Source organism: Osmia lignaria, chromosome 2, assembly GCF_051020975.1.
Source record: "Osmia lignaria lignaria isolate PbOS001 chromosome 2, iyOsmLign1, whole genome shotgun sequence".
Taxonomy (NCBI): Eukaryota; Metazoa; Arthropoda; class Insecta; order Hymenoptera; family Megachilidae; genus Osmia; species Osmia lignaria.
In genome coordinates, this window is record NC_135033.1 from 10,668,590 (window position 1) to 10,688,820 (window position 20,231).

General features: G+C 38.9%; 4 protein-coding genes and 1 non-coding gene across 6 annotated transcripts; 3 read left to right on the forward strand and 2 right to left on the reverse strand.

Annotated features, from left to right (window-relative positions):
- The first annotated feature begins 722 nt into the window (after window positions 1-722).
- On the forward strand, window positions 723-2,359 carry LOC117608514 (odorant receptor 10). 2 transcript variants are annotated; one of them, XM_076691528.1, is made up of 5 exons: window positions 723-1,453; window positions 1,529-1,628; window positions 1,700-1,807; window positions 1,878-2,033; window positions 2,095-2,359. In XM_076691528.1, exons 1-5 carry the CDS (start codon window positions 1,071-1,073, stop codon window positions 2,149-2,151), a joined length of 804 nt encoding a protein of 267 aa, XP_076547643.1. In that variant the 5' UTR covers window positions 723-1,070; the 3' UTR covers window positions 2,152-2,359. The 2 variants fall into 2 exon arrangements, with proteins under 2 accessions (XP_076547643.1, XP_076547640.1); XM_076691525.1 differs by having other exon boundaries at window positions 726-1,453; window positions 1,878-2,359.
- On the forward strand, window positions 741-812 carry TRNAG-UCC (transfer RNA glycine (anticodon UCC)). Its single transcript has one exon. It is a non-coding gene; the product is annotated as a tRNA-Gly (tRNA).
- On the reverse strand, window positions 2,343-4,998 carry yip2 (yippee interacting protein 2). Its single transcript, XM_034333706.2, has 8 exons — window positions 4,718-4,998; window positions 3,949-4,115; window positions 3,727-3,858; window positions 3,389-3,653; window positions 3,130-3,305; window positions 2,844-3,044; window positions 2,619-2,773; window positions 2,343-2,536 (listed from the first exon to the last, which is right to left on the reverse strand). Exons 1-8 carry the CDS (start codon window positions 4,734-4,736, stop codon window positions 2,452-2,454), a joined length of 1,200 nt encoding a protein of 399 aa, XP_034189597.2. The 5' UTR covers window positions 4,737-4,998; the 3' UTR covers window positions 2,343-2,451.
- Window positions 4,999-5,298: 300 nt separating this feature from the next.
- LOC117608467 (uncharacterized) lies at window positions 5,299-12,842 on the forward strand. Its single transcript, XM_034333646.2, has 4 exons — window positions 5,299-5,523; window positions 5,606-5,800; window positions 5,865-9,466; window positions 12,720-12,842. The coding sequence occupies exons 1-3, from the start codon at window positions 5,427-5,429 to the stop codon at window positions 9,419-9,421; spliced, it is 3,849 nt and encodes a 1,282-aa protein (XP_034189537.2). The 5' UTR covers window positions 5,299-5,426; the 3' UTR covers window positions 9,422-9,466; window positions 12,720-12,842.
- Window positions 12,843-14,614: 1,772 nt separating this feature from the next.
- On the reverse strand, window positions 14,615-17,937 carry Hey (Hairy/E(spl)-related with YRPW motif). Its single transcript, XM_034333709.2, has 3 exons — window positions 17,137-17,937; window positions 16,585-16,799; window positions 14,615-15,560 (listed from the first exon to the last, which is right to left on the reverse strand). The coding sequence occupies exons 1-3, from the start codon at window positions 17,706-17,708 to the stop codon at window positions 15,160-15,162; spliced, it is 1,188 nt and encodes a 395-aa protein (XP_034189600.2). The 5' UTR covers window positions 17,709-17,937; the 3' UTR covers window positions 14,615-15,159.
- Between the last annotated feature and the right edge of the window lie 2,294 nt (window positions 17,938-20,231).

Genomic DNA, 20,231 nt, shown 5'->3' on the forward strand with positions numbered 1-20,231 from the left:
TTAAAGGACTAACACTCTTTCTGAGACACCATGTATATGCGCAGTACTTTCTGTATCTCTTCAAGTATAACTGAATATCGCCTTACAGGAGTATTGTACATCAGAGATGCCTAATCGTGTATCGATTTGCTTTTAAACATTAACAATGATGTATGCACCTCCCTGTAATCATGGGTAATTACAATAGGACAAAGCTGTTACATCCGAGTAACATACAATCGAATGCAACTACTAGATAATAGATCATATTATTACAGACCAACGCAATATTGGTCTGTAATCATTAAGATTTCTTAATTAAAACGTTGCAACTCTATAATGTAATGGAGATAAGGGAACAGGTACTATCCTTGATATTACTTGGTCTGTTACTCCGTTGATGCACTTTGAAGATCGAAGGATGGATGAAGTTGCGGAAAGACGAACAAAAATTAGACCTAATAAACATTTGGAAAATAGCTTGTCGATTATTTATTATATGGGCATGTGGCCCTCGCAGTCGAGGTACAAACGCTTGTACATGTTATACACGGTTTTTAGTTTTACATTTTTATTGGGAATTTTCCTTGCAAGTGAAATCGCGTATATTATCGTGAACCGAAGAAGCATGGATAAAATAGTAGCTGGTGCTACTCTTCTCATGACAAATATTACTCATGCTTACAAGGTTCGTATAGTTAGAAAATATGTATTTTAATATATTATTATTTCAACACATGAAATGACTTACGTATCACCGTGCGATGGTGGTGTAATGGTTAGCATAGTTGCCTTCCAAGCAGTTGATCCGGGTTCGATTCCCGGCCATCGCACACGTTTATTTTTTGTCTATTATTCAATGATTTATGTAAAATAATTGTTTTTAATGTTGATATTTCAGTTTATTAGGCACTTGTTACATTTCTATATAGGTGATAATTATTATTTGCCGCCACAACCGTATCAAAGATCTAACAGATATAACGCGAAGTAAAATATTTAGTCAAGACAATGATAAATACGAAGAAATTGTAACGCATTACACTTGGCAAGGAATTTTTCATCATATCGCTTATCAGAGCTTCGGTTTAATGGCAGTGATTTCTTGGGGTGTTACCCCGGTTTTAAATATACTTACTCAAAGATCTAAGGAACTGGCAATGGAAGGATGGTATCCTTATAATACAACATCTACACCAGCCTTTGAAATTACTTCCTCGTATCAAGCTGTAGCTATCTTTCTTTGCTGCATTAATAACGTAGCAATTGATACTTTAATAACAGGTTTAATCACAGTTGCTTGTTGCCAATTAGCAATCTTAAGTTCTAATATTTCTTCAATGTACTGTGTAGAAAATACAAAATCATTTGTCAAAAATGATAATATCGATCTCACAATATCTGCTCCAAAAACTTGTAATAAATTGTATAAAGATTTGAAGTTATCCGTCGAGCATAGTAACGTGATATTTGAGTAAGTCTTCAAATTAAAAATAAGAATTTCGATGATTTTTATCGCTTTTATAGTCAAATTATTAAATATTTCCAGTTTCTCGAAACAGATCCAAAACATATTCGGTACTGTGATATTCCTTCAATTTTTAGTCAATTGTATTATTATCTGTTTAATAGCATTTAATATAGCGCAGGTATACTTTACACGTTAATTATCATTTTTTTGGATGCATACAATTATGTTTTAAACTTATCACATTTACAGATGAAAGATTATATTCCATATGTTTTATGTGGTATGTTAATGTACATGTGTTGCATGACATACCAGATCTTCATATATTGCTGGCACGGAAATGAACTTTATCTTCATGTATGTAATTGTTTTCAATTATCTTTTATAATGGAAAACAACGAAATTTGTTTAAGAATCACATTTACAGAGTATGAATGTAACATTATCTGCTTATTCAAATAATTGGTGGGACAACAGTAAGGATTTTAAGCAAGCCATATGCATCATAATGGTAAGAGTTCAACAGCCTCTTATTCTAACTGCAGGCAATATCATGGAACTCTCTTTACAAACTTTTGTTCGAGTATGTATACATATTTGTAACACCTGGAATGTTTATAAAACTTATTATTACGATTTTTCAGATTTTACGAATGTCCTATTCCATTTTTACTGTTTTACAAAGTTCTACAAATAATTGAAGAGATATTGATTATAGAAGGTTTGTTTTAAAATAGTATTAAAAACATGCTTATATAAATTTCAATAAAGGTATTATATTCTTGATAATATAAAAATATTGTATGCAGTATAATAAAAGTCTATAACGTACAAATATAGATATATAACTTTTTCATATTGTTCTCTTCATCTTGTATGCAATATATAAAAAATATAATAGTGAACACATTTCGTAATTCATATATCTTTCGACATCCATTGACTTTAAGTATATGTATGTAGAATTCATATCTTGCACCATGACTTTACAATCGCATACATTAAAGGGCTTCCACCATTATTGCTATTCCTTGACCTCCACCAATGCAGGCAGAACCAATTCCAAACTTTCCGCTATTACGTCTTCTATAAAGGTAACGTATTATTTTATTTAATATTACAATTCATGTATAGTAATCTTACATTTTTTTTTTAATTCATAGCATACCTCAATTCATGTACCAAGTGCGCAGTAATTCTACTACCAGATGCGGCTAATGGATGTCCAACAGCAATAGCTCCACCATTTACGTTTAATTTATTGATATCCAAATCTAACTCCTTAGCACATGCTAATGTTTGAGCTCCAAATGCTTCATTAATCTAATAACATGAAAGGTATGATTGACTAGATGTTTAATAGAAAAATAAATAAATCAAGTATTCTTATTACTTCAACAAGTTCGATATCGTTCATTGTTTTATTTGTAGTTTTAAGAAGCTGTTTGATAGCCGGAGCCGGACCAATTCCCATAATACTGGGTTCTACACCCACAATACAGCAACCTACTAAACGTGCCAATGGTTTAAGACCTTCAGTTTTAACTGTTTCTTCGCTAGCTAAAATAACAGCTCCTGCACCATCACAAATACCCTACAAGATAAAATCATATAAAGCAATATAAAGAAACTTTAAATCCAATCTAAACATTAATTTTAAAAAATACAAATTAACATACAGATGCAGATCCTGCTGTAACCAAACCATCTTTTTTAAAAACAGGAGGTAATTTAGCTAAACTCTGTGTAGTTGTTTGAGGACGAGGATGTTCATCTGTATTAACAACTACCTCTTGTCTTTTCACAGTCACTGTTATAGGTGCCAATTCCTCTTTGAAATGACCGGCATCATTACCTGAAAAAATGAACACTCATTTATAACATTCCTATTCATTCAAGAAAACATACAGAATATAAATTGTTACAACAGGTATGTACCAGCTTTCCATAGTTGTTGACTCCTTAAAGCAAATTCATCTACCTCTTGCCTTTTTATACCATATTGAGATCCAAGCTTTTCTGCAGTCATACCCATAGGTAAATTGCAATAAGTATCTAGTAATCCAAGCCATAAAGAATCCTCAAATTCATATTTTTGTCCTAAAGTTGTACCAAAACGGATATTTCTTACAACAAAAGGAGATTGACTCATATTTTCTGCACCTCCTGCTAAAACTATTTTAGATTCTCCAGTCATAATACTCTAAAAATTGTAAATACTTCAATTACCTTGCTTATTGTGTACTTAATATTTATTATCAACAAATTGTCAATACCTGTGCACCACTAGCTATTGATTGAAATCCTGAGCCACATAATCTATTTATTGAACAGGCTGGTTTTTCTATTGGAATTCCAGATTTTAATGCAACATGACGGGCTAGGAAGCCTCCATCAGATGCTGACAACTTTAAAATGACAATTATAGATGTTTAAATACAAGAAATATTTTATAATTTTTAATTCATTTATGATAGGAATATTAATAAAATACATACAGCTAAAACATGACCAAAAATAATATTATCTACTTTTTCAGGCTTCAATCCTGCAGACTGCAAAGCAGAAGTTGTGGCAACAACTGCTAAATCAGTTGCACTTTTATTAGTGAATACACCACCCATTGTGCCAAATGGAGTGCGCTTTGCAGCAACAATAAAAATACCTGCAAGATGTAAGTATCATTTTAACATTCTTTTATTTTTATCTTATTTATATAAATAAGTAATACTCTAATTATTTAACTGTTTGAATACATAAAAATAAGCATGCTTATTTAAAAAAATAAAAAAACTCAATACTAATGAATTCTTGAGTCTTTTACATTATTTATTATTCAAACTAACATTTACAATTTAATTTTTTTTTTAATTTCATATTGCTTGAGTATGTATAAACTTTAAACTTGGGTCTAAAGGCCACAAAGTGAACTTGCAAGAATATATTATGACAAGTGAAATAATCAATTTAAAAAAAAACAAGTGAACCTTGAAACAACAGGATTTCTCAACATTTGCACTTATCACTTACCAATATGCTATGGTTTTGTTTCACAATCAGTGTAATTTATTAATATTAGGTATCATTATTATAATAATGACTATATATTTTACATTTTTCTATACCATAATTCGAAATTCGAAGATTAACAAATGATTTATATTTATTCATTACAAATAGTAACATGTTCACTATAGTAAAAGGAATACTAGAAATTAAGCAAGTCACTTTTATTTTCATACAGTAAATATATAGAATTTTGCATACCTTTTGTTACAAAAGACATCTTTCAAATTTATTATAACAAGCTAAGTACCACAGCGAAGTCCAAACTGTAATGCGTCAAGACGACAGTTCCAAAGTGTAAAATTTAAATTCAACTGTGTTCCAATACAAGTGCCATTTTAATATATATACAGTCAATTAGGATTTTATCGCTTACAAGTTTTTTTATCAGTAACGTCGTAAGTGATTATTTTGCCCTTTGCAAGACAAAATTTACTTTCAGAGTAATATACGGGGCGCAGCCGAATAACATGTACAAGCGGGAACGAGGTGGTTTCTTATAAAAAAATAAGAACAAAATATGGAATAAAATTTTTTCATTTTCGAGAAAATCGAGTATATCATATATGCCACAGTTCATCAGAGTCCATAACTGCGACGCGCAGGTTGGAAGATGGTGGGGGAACGCAGCGAGCTCTCTGCTAATCGCTTTCCACTTCGTTTGGAAGTATCGCCAATCAGGGCGAAGATGCGTACTGGAGATGCGCGAAGAACGAAAACTGGTCTTTTCGCAGTTATGGACTCTGGTGAACTACGGTATATGTGTGTACATACATACAGTATTGAGCGTAGTGAAGTATGTCACATACTTCTGTCGACGCCATGAAAATTAATCCAAATATTACGCGGGAATAGTTTTTTAAAAGACTTGAGATCGCATTGTCTCACATTGTTTCGAATTGCGAACATCATGGCTAAACGAAGCAGTTTAAACAGACGTTCGTCTAAAAGCAGCAGATATTCTGATTCTGCTGTATTAAATCCTGATACTGATGTTGTAGATAATAGTGCGTATATGTTTTATAATTCTTAGAAGTTAAATTGTTTGATTGAAATAGGTTATGTTATCTGATATTATTTGTATTCCAGCATACCCATATTGGTCGAAAAACTTGGAAAACAATACAATTGCACGACTATCGACTGATTACAATATGTTCAGTGAAACAAGTCGACAATTAGATTCTAATTCACAAGTAGAATTAAGTGAGGCAGAAGCTGAATGGTGGAAAGTATTCGACAATTTCAGTTCTTCAGAAGACAATGAAAACAATATAGAACAAAGTAAGTTGTCAACACTTGAGATTAATTTTATTAAATCATTTTATATAAATCATAATTTTATCAGGTGCAGCTAAATTTACCATAGTAACATCAGAATCAGAAGAAGAACCTAAAATTAAAAAAAGAAAACTTTCTTTGCGTTCAAAAGCAAGAACACATAAAAATAATGCTTTTTTCAACGTTTTGCATGATTCTGAAGGAACATCTGCAAACAGTTCAGAACAAAAGGTTAGAGGTAAAAGTTCTATAAATAATTCTGAATCAAAAAACAAAGAAATGACCAATAAAGAACAATTAGCTGAAATGCATGATAGTAGTTCGAATCAGAGTTCAAATTTAAATAATATTGTAAAGTCAAAGCCGAAAATTTTGAAAAAAGACTATAAGAATCAAAATAATATTTTCATTGATGTGTTGCAAAACAGTGAATTCAAAGTTCCTTCTTCAAGTAAATTTTCCATTATCAAATCTCCAAAACCAGTGGAGCGAAAAGATTCTAGTATTATGCAAACTCCCCTTGATAATCAGTCAGAATCAAACGAATATACATTATCTTCTGGGAGCGTACCCGATTTTTCACACTTTCCGGTACCCAAAGCACAGAGCACTGCATTCGAGGATAGTACTCCATGCAGTAGTAGCAAAAATGATAGTAGCAGCGATATAGAACCGAAGATAATGAAACAGAAACCGAAATTGTTAAAACGTCGTAGTAGGAGTATAAAGAAAAATGTTTATAAGAACATATTTATAGTTGAGGAAAGTAATGAAGAAACAAAAGGAAATGTACTAGCAAGTAAGAATGTTGTGGAAAACACTGAGATTCCTCAACGATTTTCCACATCTTCATCAACTGATTCGCATAAAATTTCTCACAAATCACAAAAAAATGTTATAAATGAAGATGAAAACAAAGGTACAGAAATATCGAGTTCTAGAAAGAAAAGAAGATCTGCAATTTTAGCTGAACGAAACATTAAAGATTGTATTGAAAAAGACATTTTAGGTAAAAAGGTTACTACAAACGATCTGTCGGACGATAGTATCAAAAGCAGTATTATCCCACGACAACCATCTATTTCATTAGCACAGGAAAAAGGTGGAAGTAAAAGTTTGAGCAGCTTAGGTAATAACACAAAACAAAAGAATGCTCAGGGAAGATCTACGTTAGATCAAAGTATCATTAACGGTAAAAATGTAACTGAAGTACATAAAGATGTTGCAAAGGATTATAATGATGAATTACAAGTCGATAACACGCAGAAGAATATTTCTCTCACAAGATCTGCTGTTCATACTTTGCTTAGTTTTGAGGAGGGAAATCGTGACAATGCAAAGAATCGCAGTAGACAATCGCACATAACTAGTAATTCAACATCATCAATAAAAAGAAATAAATCCCTGAGAAGTAAAGGAAGAGAGATAGAAGAAGAAATTTCGAAGGATTCTAGAGATGAAGAAATAATGGATAAATATGTTGATGATCGGAAGATGAAAAAAAGATCGGTTCCAAAAGATTTATCTGGCTTTAGTAAGGAGCAACCAGACACTGTGAAAGATAGTAAAAGATCATCGTCCAGAAATGGTAATTTAACGTCATCGGTGAATAGAATCCAGGATATAGGTTCAAACACTTCAAATGTTAATGATAAATATGTAAGATCTCAAAATTTAAACAGTATTAGCAGTGAAGAAACTATAAATCAATCAAAATACATAGAGAAAAGTACAACCGCATTAGATAGGAAATCTGCTAACGTCTTGTCCAGTTCTAATGGCAAGCAACATAATAATATTGATACGAATTCTTTGAATGTTGATAAGAACGTAAGGGAAGTAGAAAACGAAGTTTCAAGCGATTCTAGTGACCAAAACCTTGCAAGTAGATTTCGACGTATATCTCAAAGAAGGTCAGTTGCTAATGTTTCATCTAGTATTAACAGGAAGGAAGACAGTAATGCAGGGGGTCGTGGCAGAGTATCGTCTAGAGTTAGCAATTTAGTACTATCAGCGAAAGAAGGTACACAGAAAAATACACACGCTGCAAGTGTCGCCGGTGAAGATGCAAGAAAAATAGAAGGCGTATTACAGGCTATTGGTAACGAAGAAACCCCAAAGACATCCCGGCATACCGATACAGACCATCGGAGTACATCTCAGAGAAAATCTAATTCTTCCAATGCTAGTAGGAAGGAACGCAGTACTGCAGAAAATCGTAGAAGAACATCGACTAGAATTAGTAATTTAGCGTTGTCCACGAACAAAATTGAAGATGTAGATTCGAAAACTACAGGTGTTAATGATGAAAATGCAAAGGAAATAGAAAACGAATTTTCAAGCGATTCTGATTACGATATGCTGATACATAGACCAGACCCTCTTTATGAAAGAACTGCTGCCAATATATCATCTAGTATTAATAGGGAAGAACGCAGTGTTAAAGAGAAGCAAAGAAAACCATTGCGTATAATCAGTGACGTAATGTTATCGACGAAAGAATTGATACCGGCACATGGAATTCTTTCAGATGTTGACAAAAAAAATGAAAAAGAAAGAAAAAGAAAAGTCGAAGTATCACAGGCTGCTGGTAACGAAGAAACTCCAAAGCAACAGAGTGTATCTAAGAAAAAATCTGTTTCATTGAATCATAGTACGAAAGAACACAGCAATGAAAAGAATCTTGGAAGAGCATCGTCTAGAGATAGTAATTTAGTATTATCGACGAAAGAAAATACACGGATGAACACAAACGCTTCAAATATTCGCGATGAAGACAAAATAGAAGCAGTAGAAGAGGCATCAAACGATTCTGCTAACGAAGAAGATCCAAATGAATTACAACAATCTGATAAAAATACAGAAACGTTTCAAAGGGAGTCCGGTGCAAATGTTTCATCCGCTTTGAACAAAAAGAAACAGGACAACGTGCAAAATCTTAGAAAAGTGTCGAGCAGAATCAGTTTATCTTTTTTGAAAACTCCTACGAATAAAGATAAATCCAAGTCGAAAGGGCAGATGAGTATTAAAAACTTTTTAACTAATATTGCTGTGGATGAAGAGAAAGTTAAAATGATAAAAGAGAGACTGGAAAATGTAAAGAAACAAGAAATGGAAAAAATGAATGCGAAATTAAAACAGGGTGAAGTTAAGTCTTCTGAAACAAAGAATATAATAAAAAGGAAGAAGAGCGTAAAACCGAAGGAGAAACAAGTTCACAAAGCTTATTTGGTGAACGGTGCAGTGTACAAAGTGCCGCGACTTCCTCGACCTAAGTCGTGGGTCACGAATCGTTTGTACGATCATTTATGGAAAGTTATGGAACCTAAGTATAATTTAAACACTAGAGTAATCTCAGAGAAGTTTGTACGTCAGATGTGCGGGATAACAACTATAATTGCTAAACAGAAATCGTACGAGCGTTACAAGGATGAGTTGGACGCGTTAATGAAAGAAATGGCACGACTTGGTATCATTCGTACGCGAAACGAATTTTATCATTTTTGCCACGAATTCCTTCCGTACGAACTTGTTGAGAAAATGGTCCCGATGTTATTGCCAGGGAATAAGAAAAATATGCCTTTCGATCCAAACACGTTGTACGAACCGCTTCTCGGCTCCTAAAACATTCTTTTTCATCGGTGAATTTCATTTTCAATATGAATACAGGTAATGAGTATTTTTGTAAATAAGCTTTATAAAATATTTTATATTTTTCTACATTGATTAAAATTATCTTTCAAAGAATTATTACGATGTTAAAATAAACAGGAAAATAATTAACAGATATTTGAGATTTATTAAAATTAGGAATAATATTAGGAATTCTACGATTCGATCGGTTAAATTCTGCGTGTGAGGTTTGCGCCGAAACGTTTCCCACGCGATTCTGTACTCCAAAGGATTAACACTGCTTCCCTTTTTCCGCGCACACTACAAAATCGAGCTTTGTGCTCACCTACACATCTATTTATCTATACCGGTAACGTGGACAGGTAGCAGTGTGTATTCAACAAAATCTTTTGCAAATGTTCAAACGATTCAGTTATCAGAAAAATTTCGAATCAATATTTTCTCGTTCGTTTCCATTGTCGTCAGGAACCCGACTGGACGCGTGACGGACATCACGATGACGGTTTTATAAATATTTGCGCTAAATCGAACGTTCGATTGATGTAATGATACTTTTGCAATACGTGACGGTGAAAAGAACAGTTAGAGATTAAGAATGACCGGTTCGAATCTGCGTAATGTACTACCGTTAGTCAAACAACCGTATTACCGTGACATCTGACCCTTATCGAGCGTACAAACAGGCTCATGGTATTTCTTCAATGCCCCTATCGTTCGACGCTCACGTATCTACGTGTTTTTCCTAAATATAATCAAATAAGAAACACGATAAAACGATGTTGATGATTTCCCGTGGATCGTATGTTTCGCGAATGGGTATCGCTGACTGGCTAGCCGATTACTTCGAATATTATTCGGTTCATCGAGTCGTTTCAATTAACTGTGCGAATCTGTCTAAGTCTCCTTTTGAAGTTTAATCTCTAATGGAAGTGGCGTCGCAATTAGGCGAGACTTAGTTTTGCGCGCACCACCTCATACGTAATGTTTGAGCGAACGTTTCAGAGACACGTGACCCGGCACGCGTCGCTCGTTACTCCACCGTTCCTGCCGATTGTTTCCTCTAGAAATCATTAGCTTGCTCTTTATTTAATCAAAATTATTAGATATTCTTTCGCGGAACGTACAAAAGTACCATTGAATCTTTGTTCTTCGATATCTAAATCGTTCGTTGAACTTTCTCTTTTAAAAGCATGGGGTTAACGAATAGGCGCTAACGAAATGTGTTTAACCGCAAAGAGAACGAGCCGACACGTGTCGAGCTGATTTGGATACTTCGCTCGTTCGTTTATTCGAACATTGAAAAATAACAGGAGAAGGATTGTTTAAAACGTAGCGAATGCATAAAATGGGTTTGTGTAGTGTAGGTATACGCCTATATCATTTATACATTTATGCATAGGTGTACGCGAATTCAGATATTGCCCTAGTTAAGGGGCATCGGGAAACAGGTGCACACGCTGACGTCATTGGTTGGGCGATAGAATTGCTGACGTCGTTTGCGCGACAACATTTCTGAATGGTTTAACTCGTTTAACCTTTGACGTCTTGATATTCTCTGTCACTTTATCTGTTACCGAATCTGATTTTTTTCTTATTTCCCTCATGCTCTCAAATTAAAAGTAATTATAAAAGAATCGAGAATGAACGTTTTGGTTTAGTAGTCGACGGGGGTGAACGCGTGTCGCACGATGAAGTATCGCAAACGTTTGGACAAAAGGGTAAAGGAAAGAAAGAAGGGAAGGAGGGAGGATTTATCGTGGTGGACGAAAAGCATCGGCTTAACGAAAAAAGAGAGTACTCTCGTAGATCGAGCAGCGGGTATTGCTGTTTCCCCGGGGTGAGTACACAGCTCGAATGTTATGACAATTATGAGTTTTCCGTGGGCGCATCGAGGTGGCACGTGGCGACTTGCATCGGGGAGAGACGATGGCCGCGTGTCGTCGCGTGAGAACAACTTCGCTCACACGCGTTATGTCTCGCACGTGCGTAATACGTGGTTCGCCTAGTTCCGCGCTTGCGCATGCGCACCATGGCTACGGGCACGCGCTCAGCACGCTCCGATTTTTCAATGAACGCGCCTCGCACTTTCTTTTCTGAGCTGTTTCCATTTTAATCCGATCCCGTTTCAAAATTGCTCCTTTCGTCTCAATATTCGACTTATCTTTGACGTAAAATCTGCTTGAAAAGTCAACGAACGTATCGTTGCTTCGTATCTTATCGAACATCAAGAGAAGAAAAAATATTTTTATTAAAATGGAAAGGTATCTCACGAAGGGGTAGATGCGAGGAATTAATGAATTTAATTAATTAAAAAAGAAATCGGACGGCATCCTATCCCTATGCGTTTACGAGGTGTTATTACACGTACGAACACTCATACGCGGAAGTAGTACTAGATACGATGCGCGTACGGGCGAAGGGTGGGGGTAGCGGCACAGCGATAAATAGAACGGCGCGGTGTGTTGGAGCGGTCTTTGGTCGCGTGACGCGAAGGCGTTCGCATGGATTCGAATCATTGGCACGGTGAGAGTTCGTGCCACTGAAAAATCAATTTTGCGACGCGTTCAATTTTCACGGCAATCGAAAGGAAGCTTCGATTCGATCGAGGGATCCTCTGGTCGATATGTTGAGGGAATTATTGAGCAAATCTGGTCGCAGACTTCTTAGGGTAAGACGTTGACAATTATCCTCCTCGGCTGTTGCATGCACGCACGTTTCTGGCGCATCGCACGACCTAATTTCTTAACCTCGCGTATCGCATTGCTACCTGGCCCCACCAGGCTTTCTATATATTTTCATTTTAGCACAATTTCACACAGAAACGCTCTTTCCTTTTTTTTTTATTATAAATCTGTTTTTGTAAAATTTAACAAATTCAATGATGCTTTGAATTAAAATAAACATTTCAGAATATGTGATATAATGTAGAATTAGAAAAAAAGAAAAATGAGCTGGTACGACACGTTTCTATTGATCTGTAAAATTTAATAAAATGATAGTTTTTCATACGTAATTTTGATCGTACGACCTCGCTTACGATTGATTCGCTCAACTACACCCGACTCTTATGAACGTCCATTTCGCTATTAAAACATCCCATTACTATAGCCACTTCTGAATGTTTAATGCTCTCCTCAGCCTTAAAACGCGTGCACCTGTGGTGCACTGTTTGCCTGGGATTAATGAACGTTCGAAAATTTTTATTCCGTCGAGTTCTATCAACTCTTGATGTTATCAGAAAATTGAGATGTACTAGAGTAATACATCGAGCTGTTTGTTGGATTTCCAGGCCATCAAGAAATTGTCGACGAAGAGCCGCAAGGCGAAAAAGTCACGCAACTTGACCTCTTGGCACTCGGCCATACCGGACCTCGAGACTGCGTCTCTCTCCTGGTCTTTACCATCTCTGGATACGAAAAGCATCGACACGTATACGACATACGTGTCCGAAAACTCGGATTCCGACTGCATGTCGATATGCTGCTACTGCGACGAGTATGAAGAAAATCAGAGGAACGAGAACACGGAGAACGAAATGATGATTTAACACGCGCACCGTTACAATTAATATTTATTTTCACACTCGTTCTCATCTTTCTTTTAACTACATTTCTGTTTTAAGGAGAAAACAGTCCATATTTTATGAAAGTACTTAGAGTTTCCTCTGCACTCTACAGGGTAGACGAACGAGAGTACGTGGGGTATTTTCGGAATTTAGGAAGAATTATTGTCTTACGAATGCAGGTTGCCATTATATTAGTTCCATTTTTAATCGATAACGACGTCCAGTTTGATAAAACTTAAGCCTACACTGAGGATTCTTATTTTTGCAACTCGAAATACTCGCTGAGACATCGAAAAAGATTTAATATTTCGTCTTTTATCGATCTTCCGGTCGTTTGTAAATTGACCCGTTTCGAAGCTAGTCTTTTCGCAAGTATTTACTTTGATCTCATTTAGATAGGTAGTTTCTAATCTGGGTATTTTCGTTTGGGAGAGTGAACGAGAGATACAGAGTCTGCGGAAGAAACTTGTAAATAAGTTCTATTCGCAGCAATGTTTTTAAACGTTAAGATTAATATTATGCAATATATGTTAGAATAGTATTCATTGTCGTGGAAAATCCAGAAGGATTACGCAAATAGAGTAGAAACAGATCCATTTCTTGTACAACACAATCTTTATTTACTCGTTTCCCTCATATTTGTAAAGTACCTCGACGATCACGATTTTTAGTTGTTAAACATACGTGTACATAAGTATATGAATGTATATATGGTAATGCGTACGTGAATGTATATTGATGCGTCTCGATGTTTCATTGTAATCATGTCCGACGAGGCTGTGACTTTTTAATGGATGATAAGCTCGTAAATAAAATAATTCTATCGACGATTTTTCACCGTGTTACCGTAACCCTCTAGTTCGTTTTCATTTATCGCATTATCGCACGAAAGATAATAGCGTACTTTAAAGTACCTCTACTGGCCACGATCGATCGTGGAAAATTGATGGTAATATATGGCTTATCACAGGTCTTGTTTAGATATATCAAAACGAAAATAAAATTATTTTTCTTTGAAAAGGGAAGTAGCGATAGTACGCAAAATATATTGCACATATTTTTGTTCGTAAGATTTTAATAAAACTCAGAACACGCGTTCGCGCAATTATCGTAAACGAAGCTGGGGTCCGAGAAGGGAATTAAGGGTACACAATGGCCGCGTGGCCAGCGTGGCGGTACCGTCTCTTTCTCTTTTCAAGAATTAGTTTTGCTCCCCGTGGTTTCCTGAATGTCCGTAAAAAAAAAAAAAAAAAAAAAAAAAACTTACGGCTACTAATTGTTCCCACCGCACCGTCGTCAGTCTCGCGATATTTTTCCATAATTGCGAAAGCGTTCTTTTTTTCACGCGAGATTTAACGAGTTGCAAAACTGGTTCGCCATGGTACAATGCGAAAGGGAAGCTGGTACGCTTGTTTTTGTTCTTCGTTACGACGAACAGTTCATCCCGGCAAGCTGCAAAGTTTCAACTTTTGCATAAGAATGGTTCGCGTCGGACCACGTTGAAAATATCTGCTAAATCTCTTTTCAGACAGACAGTGGAGAGAAGGGGGTGGAAGAGTAGTTACAAAGAAAATCGTGGATTTTCTAATAAAGATCTATAAAGTTTGCTTGCGTCATTTTTTTATTGCAAAAACATTTGAGCGTTCTTCTTCACACGTATACCCTTGATACGTTTAATGGCACTTGTATCACGCATTCGATTCCTATTTCTTTAACATTTGGTTTTATTCATTTTTTCGATTTCTTCAATTTTTCAATCACAAACCATCAGACTGCGTTCGATACAAAAGAATAAAGATAAATACAAAAGATACAAATTACAACGAGTAATGATCGTCGCGTTTCGTCGCTATATACAATAACTATATACACTGTACAATGTTACACGCTCGCTGGATTTCTCCAGTCGAGCAGAAAAATAAATATCTTTCTTCGTTCTTTGTATTAGGTACTCGTACGACTATAGTAGTATCACACGTAAAAAAATACACTCGTTCTCGCTTGTTCGAAGCTCGATGAATAAAAATATTATTTGCCAAACTCTGATTTAACAGATTCAGATTTCCTCGAGAGCGTCGAAATAAACGATAAACAAACTATTTATAAAGTTCCATTGATCGATTCGCGATTATTACCAGCGAAAGGGTTAAAGATCGATCGCAGGTCAATAGGCTAGTTCGGCACCCCAAGGCCTGTAAGGTTTCCCGTGTTGCTGTTGGGGATACTGTCCCGGATACTGTCCCCATCCGAGCGCGCTTCCTCCCAGAAGGGGTGGCATGCTTCCAGGTCCAGCTGGCATTCCGGTGGACACGGTGCTGGCCGGTTCGTAGCTGCTGCTCGATGTACTTGAGGTCAAGGTAGCCGGTGGAACGGAGGACGGAACCGCGGACGGGGCATGCTCACGATGGAAACTTTGCAGATGAGAGAGCAATCGTAACCTCAGAGGATCCCTCTCGTCGAGACCTTCCATCGTCACCAGATACCGTCCAACTTCGGCAGCGCACTCGCCCCAACCAACCGCGTGATAATCCATCGCCAATTTCGTGCTGTCGTAGCCCTCTGGTCCTGAAATTTTCATTACGTCAATTATCTCGCTAACGGGAGTATTTCTTTCAGGGTGGTGCTTTGCCGGATTGGCGAGCCGACAAGCGGAATGCCATTCGATGGAAAGGAAAGGAAATGGAGGGAAAAAGGATGAGGAGTGTGGTAGGTTCGACAGCCGGCAGCTCATTGTACATATACGCCAGCAGTGGGACAGGTAGCGTGGGAACCGTTTAGACCCCCCTAGATCAAGACATATGCCTCCCCCCTCGTTGCAAGCACCGACACAAATCTTCGAACAATCGACTGACACTCTTATCCCACCACGTTAAGTAACATTACAATTCTTGTATTTTTGAAATTTTAAAAATTTTATAAATTTTGCGAATTATCTAAAGCACTAATACTTTTTGCATTGTATAGTTTAATCTCCATCAAGTTATTTACAAATATTCGGAGCGATCTAATCCACGCAGACTTAAGCATATAAAACAAACCGGAGTGTGTATACACGTATACAGTAGAAGCGTGTGAGCTGGTAGATATGAAAACGGGAGTCGGTTTCCCACAGGGTTCGACATCTGCCCCAGCCGTGGGCAACTCGGTGCCTCCTTCACGAAGGGTGCCACGCGGGACACCCCACTACCGCCTAGCTCTCTCGCCACCAATCGTGGGAACACCACTTCGGAAGAGTCGTTGACTTCCTGTGCTTCCCACAGGATTTCTCTTTTCTACCCAGCACCTGCTCCGAAGAGGATACCTCGTTTCGCGAGGCATTTATCTATTTCAAATCCCACTAATCATCCTTGCGAACCAATTAATTTTTATACTTGAAATATAATAATATTCCAGGAAACGACAGATGGATGGAGTTATACAGTTATACGGGAGGAACCTACGGGCAACAGGTGTTGCTTTCCTTTCCGAGGATTTGACCGGATTCAAAAGAGGAAACAGGAAACGAACGGTTCCTCGGTTCGTGCAACCTTAGAAGATGTTTCCCAGCTTGTAACGAGAGATTGGGAACGATTAAACGTTGGTAGCTCACCTTTGTTTCGAAGTGTTCGTAGGTGCTCGACGGTGAGCTGCAAAATCTCCGCCTTCTCCAGTTTACCGCTGTGAGGATCTCTCGCCGCTGCGGGTACCAATCTTCGTAGCTCGCCGAGGGACGCGTTTATTCTGTCGCGACGTTTCTTCTCGATCATCCCTCTCCGACGCTTCCGCGACGCGTGTTGACAGGAATCGCCTCCCGGCGAATTGCAGCTGCATCGAAAATAGAAGATAAGAGTGACGCGAACGAATCTCCCTTGTTCGCTGTTCAAATTCAGGTAGGCTCGAAGTTGGAAAGGAAATGTTTGTTTCGCGGTAACGGATACCCAGATCGAATGATTATGTTTCTCTTACAGCGACTAACCCTTTACAGAACAATCAGATTTTAATTACCGCCTCATTGTGGAAAGAGCTGGACATATGTTAGGGGAGGGTAAACTCTCAAACGTAAACCTATCAATAGGCTCGTTTCAGATATAAAGAAAATGTAAGGTCGCAACAGTTGGCTTTGATTTTTAGTTAAAAAACGATTCCCTCGATCTCAACTTACGGTTCTTTGCCACTTTCTTCGGAGAACACGTCGTCGCAATCGGAATCGCTCATAGCCCTTTTCAAATTTCTCTGCTGATGCGTTTGACTTTGTTGAGTAGCTTGTTGTTGCTGCTGTTGCTGTTGTTGCCCGGTGTCTTGATTAACGTCGATCTTGAGATCGGGAAACTCGTGAGCGGATCTCATATCCGTCGTCATATCCGGCCTCATAGCCGTCAGATCTTGATGCCTGGCCATCTCGGGCCTGTGCAACTCCTGGTGTCTCTGCATCTCGGCCTGATGCCTCAGATCCGGCCTGTGCATCTCGTGGCTTCTGATTTCCTGATTCCTCGGATCACCGACGCTCGACGGATGTCGAAGGTCGTGCGGTGGTGGACGCATGTCATGATGATGTCGCACGTCAGGGTGTTGCGGTTGATAAGATGGATGAGGGGGCGGCGGATAACCCCAATGGTGACCGGAAGGCGGTCCGGGTAGACTGGAGATGTGACCAGGTCCGACTGGACCAGAGGCGATCTCCGACGACAGCAGAGTGCTGTTCTCGTCCGATCGCGCGACCACCACTCTCCACATTTTCTTCTTTCTCGCTAACTTGTACGGTCGATTTCACTTTCGATGAAGGCACGTTGTTTATTCTCCAGAAATAGAACTTGCCGAGTGGTAGGGTGGTAAAAAGTCGATGAGCTAGTAAGGATTCGCTGCTACCTGTGGCTCGTTACGGCGACACCGCCGTGTCCATCCACTACCGTCATTCCACTGTTCTTTGATCTTCGATGACACACCGCGACGAAAGACGAAAATGAAAAATATCACTGACAGTAGAAAAGAAATTTAAAATAAAAAAATGTTCTTCGCGTTAGAGTATTTCTAGAAGAGAAATTGATAAAAGCGCGATCCGATTTGATCCGAGTTGACACTTGTCGTCGAAGGAAGGAAGTAAGTGGATCCGCGTTCACGTGCCGCGGCTTGCCGACGACGTTCGCGGTCGCGTGCGAGTAAGCAGAAGGACGGCGTTGTCTCGCGGCTGATGTCTTTGCGGCTGTTGGTCAGTGCCCGTTGCCCTGCTACTAGCGAGAAAACGCGGAGCAACGGCAAGGCGTGTGCACGGGTCGCGTGGCGGCCGACGTATGTCGTGTGCGGGAGGACTCGGGCACGACACACGACCGCGTGCCCTGTTCTCCTGGTGGGGGGACTAGGTGCGCGTCCACTAGGTACGCTTGGTGGGGGAAACTTGTATGTTTTGCCGCTCGATCGCAAGGTGAAAAGCGACCCTCTCCAACCCCAACCTCCGACTCTGCCGGCGAGGAGAGACGGCACCGAGAAAAAGGGGGATCGTAATGCGACGATCAAAAGGGGGCGATTTTCGTGGGAACGTTGCTGGCGCTTAGCTCGACCATTCCCGAGACGGGATTCCCTGAAATCTGCTGGGTTTTGCTCGATCGACTATTACTAGGGAAACTTTTCGATTGAAATTTCTTCTTGCAAATTTTTCACTAATCATTTTCGAATCGTATGGAATTTTATTCGAACGAAAGATTCTTAAGAATCTTGAAAAATTTCTTTCATCTTCGATTTCTTGAAATTGTCTATCATCCCTCTTTTATCAATTTGCGCGCCACCATGAAATCGCTACGAGCGTCCCCCATGGCACCCACGACTCTGATGGTCGCACGACAAGGAGAAAAGTTGATCGAAGGGTGGGCGTATACGAGGGAGAGGGTGGCCGATCGCGATAAAGGTCACACAGGAATGGTACGTAGCACGCGCTCGCACGATTATCGGCGGGACCGTGTGCCTGGGAACCGAGCCGATTTATTAATCGCATCGTTAATTTCTGACCGTCTATCCAACGAGTAGGGGGTGACTTTCTCGTATATCTATTCGACCTTCGTAACGAAGTAAACTTACAACTTACAATTTGAAGAAAAAGACTCTAGAAAAATGACGATACGCACACGTTTGGCACACGTCCGAGTAACGAGCAAGAAAAAGAAAGAAAAAAAAAAATTGGATCGCGTGGCGATGCATGAAGCCGCGAGCTGAATGCATTCTTCTTCGCCCGGTGTGGTCCGAATTCGCGTCACCCTTCGGAAACGCGCCGAATCGCCTCTACATCCGGGCACCCTTCTTCTACTCTTCTTCTGCCCTTTTTCAGTTCTCATCTCGCTAAACCGAAGGGATCGCATTCCCACAGGTACGACTGCTGCTGCTCGCCTGATCAACTCCAAGGTCGGTCTTCTTTCCTCGATTCTTACCCCAATGTCCATCGACGAACCGGTATTCCTGCGTTATTCTACAAGCCGGGGCAATAACTTTGCCCACCTGGAATATATCCATTATCCGCTATAATATAAAAAGTTGCACGATACAGAGGTGAAGAAAATTCAATAAGTTATAAAGCAAATATGCGTCAGCGAAATATGGGTGACGTGGCAGTTTGCTGGTGTAGATCGTTCTCGTACGTCGCTCGTACTAAAGTATCCGGCTACCGTTTCCGGTCTGCACGCGACTCGCGCACGTGAAGTCGCGTGCGACGAATCGAGTTGTTCGCGTACACGCGCACGATCAACGACGATTCTCCTCGCAGTCCTCTTTCTTCTCGAGCTCGCTGAAATTTCAAGCACCGAGTTCGGTTAACTCGTTGATCGGCACAGTGGAGACGTAACGCGAGCCATTTCACCGCTCTAAAAGTTCACTGGTAATACCAGTTAGAAGCTTCATCGTACAGCTAATATTTATTCATAATTTCGGATCGATCGACAATGTCGAGTGGGTCCAGCGTTTGGTCCATCTCCTGGACAAACAACTGAACGTTAGGGAGAAGAGTCATCGTAGTTGCGTCTGAAACTCTCTCTCTCTCATTGTCCGAACGATCCCCCGGTGCAAAGCAAACACGCATAAAATTACTTGTACGCGTTCTCGCGATTTCGTCGATCGAAATCGAATACCATTTCCCGTGGCTGTCTTACGTGTAAAAACAAAGAGCCACGTTAGAGGGTAGACGATCGTATATCTTGTATCGGTTTGTCCGATGGTCACTCCCTCATCCCTGATCGATTTGCTTGACCAATGACGACAGTTGGCGTCGCGACTACA

Coding starts and splice junctions, on each gene's coding strand:
- LOC117608514 (XM_076691525.1), top strand. CDS start 1,071: ATGGCAGTGATTTCTTGGGGTGTTACCCCGGTTTTAAATATACTTACT. Junction 1,629..1,699: donor TAGCATTTAATATAGCGCAG/GTATACTTTACA, acceptor TCACATTTACAG/ATGAAAGATTATATTCCATA. Junction 1,808..1,877: donor GAAATGAACTTTATCTTCAT/GTATGTAATTGT, acceptor TCACATTTACAG/AGTATGAATGTAACATTATC.
- LOC117608467 (XM_034333646.2), top strand. CDS start 5,427: ATGGCTAAACGAAGCAGTTTAAACAGACGTTCGTCTAAAAGCAGCAGA. Junction 5,524..5,605: donor TACTGATGTTGTAGATAATA/GTGCGTATATGT, acceptor TTTGTATTCCAG/CATACCCATATTGGTCGAAA. Junction 5,801..5,864: donor TGAAAACAATATAGAACAAA/GTAAGTTGTCAA, acceptor TAATTTTATCAG/GTGCAGCTAAATTTACCATA.
- Hey (XM_034333709.2), bottom strand. CDS start 17,708: ATGTGGAGAGTGGTGGTCGCGCGATCGGACGAGAACAGCACTCTGCTG. Junction 16,800..17,136: donor GAAGAAAGTGGCAAAGAACC/GTAAGTTGAGAT, acceptor TTTTCGATGCAG/CTGCAATTCGCCGGGAGGCG. Junction 15,561..16,584: donor ACGAACACTTCGAAACAAAG/GTGAGCTACCAA, acceptor TGAAAATTTCAG/GACCAGAGGGCTACGACAGC.
- yip2 (XM_034333706.2), bottom strand. Junction 3,045..3,129: donor TTACAGCAGGATCTGCATCT/GTATGTTAATTT, acceptor TTTATCTTGTAG/GGTATTTGTGATGGTGCAGG. Junction 2,537..2,618: donor CACTTGGTACATGAATTGAG/GTATGCTATGAA, acceptor TTACCTTTATAG/AAGACGTAATAGCGGAAAGT.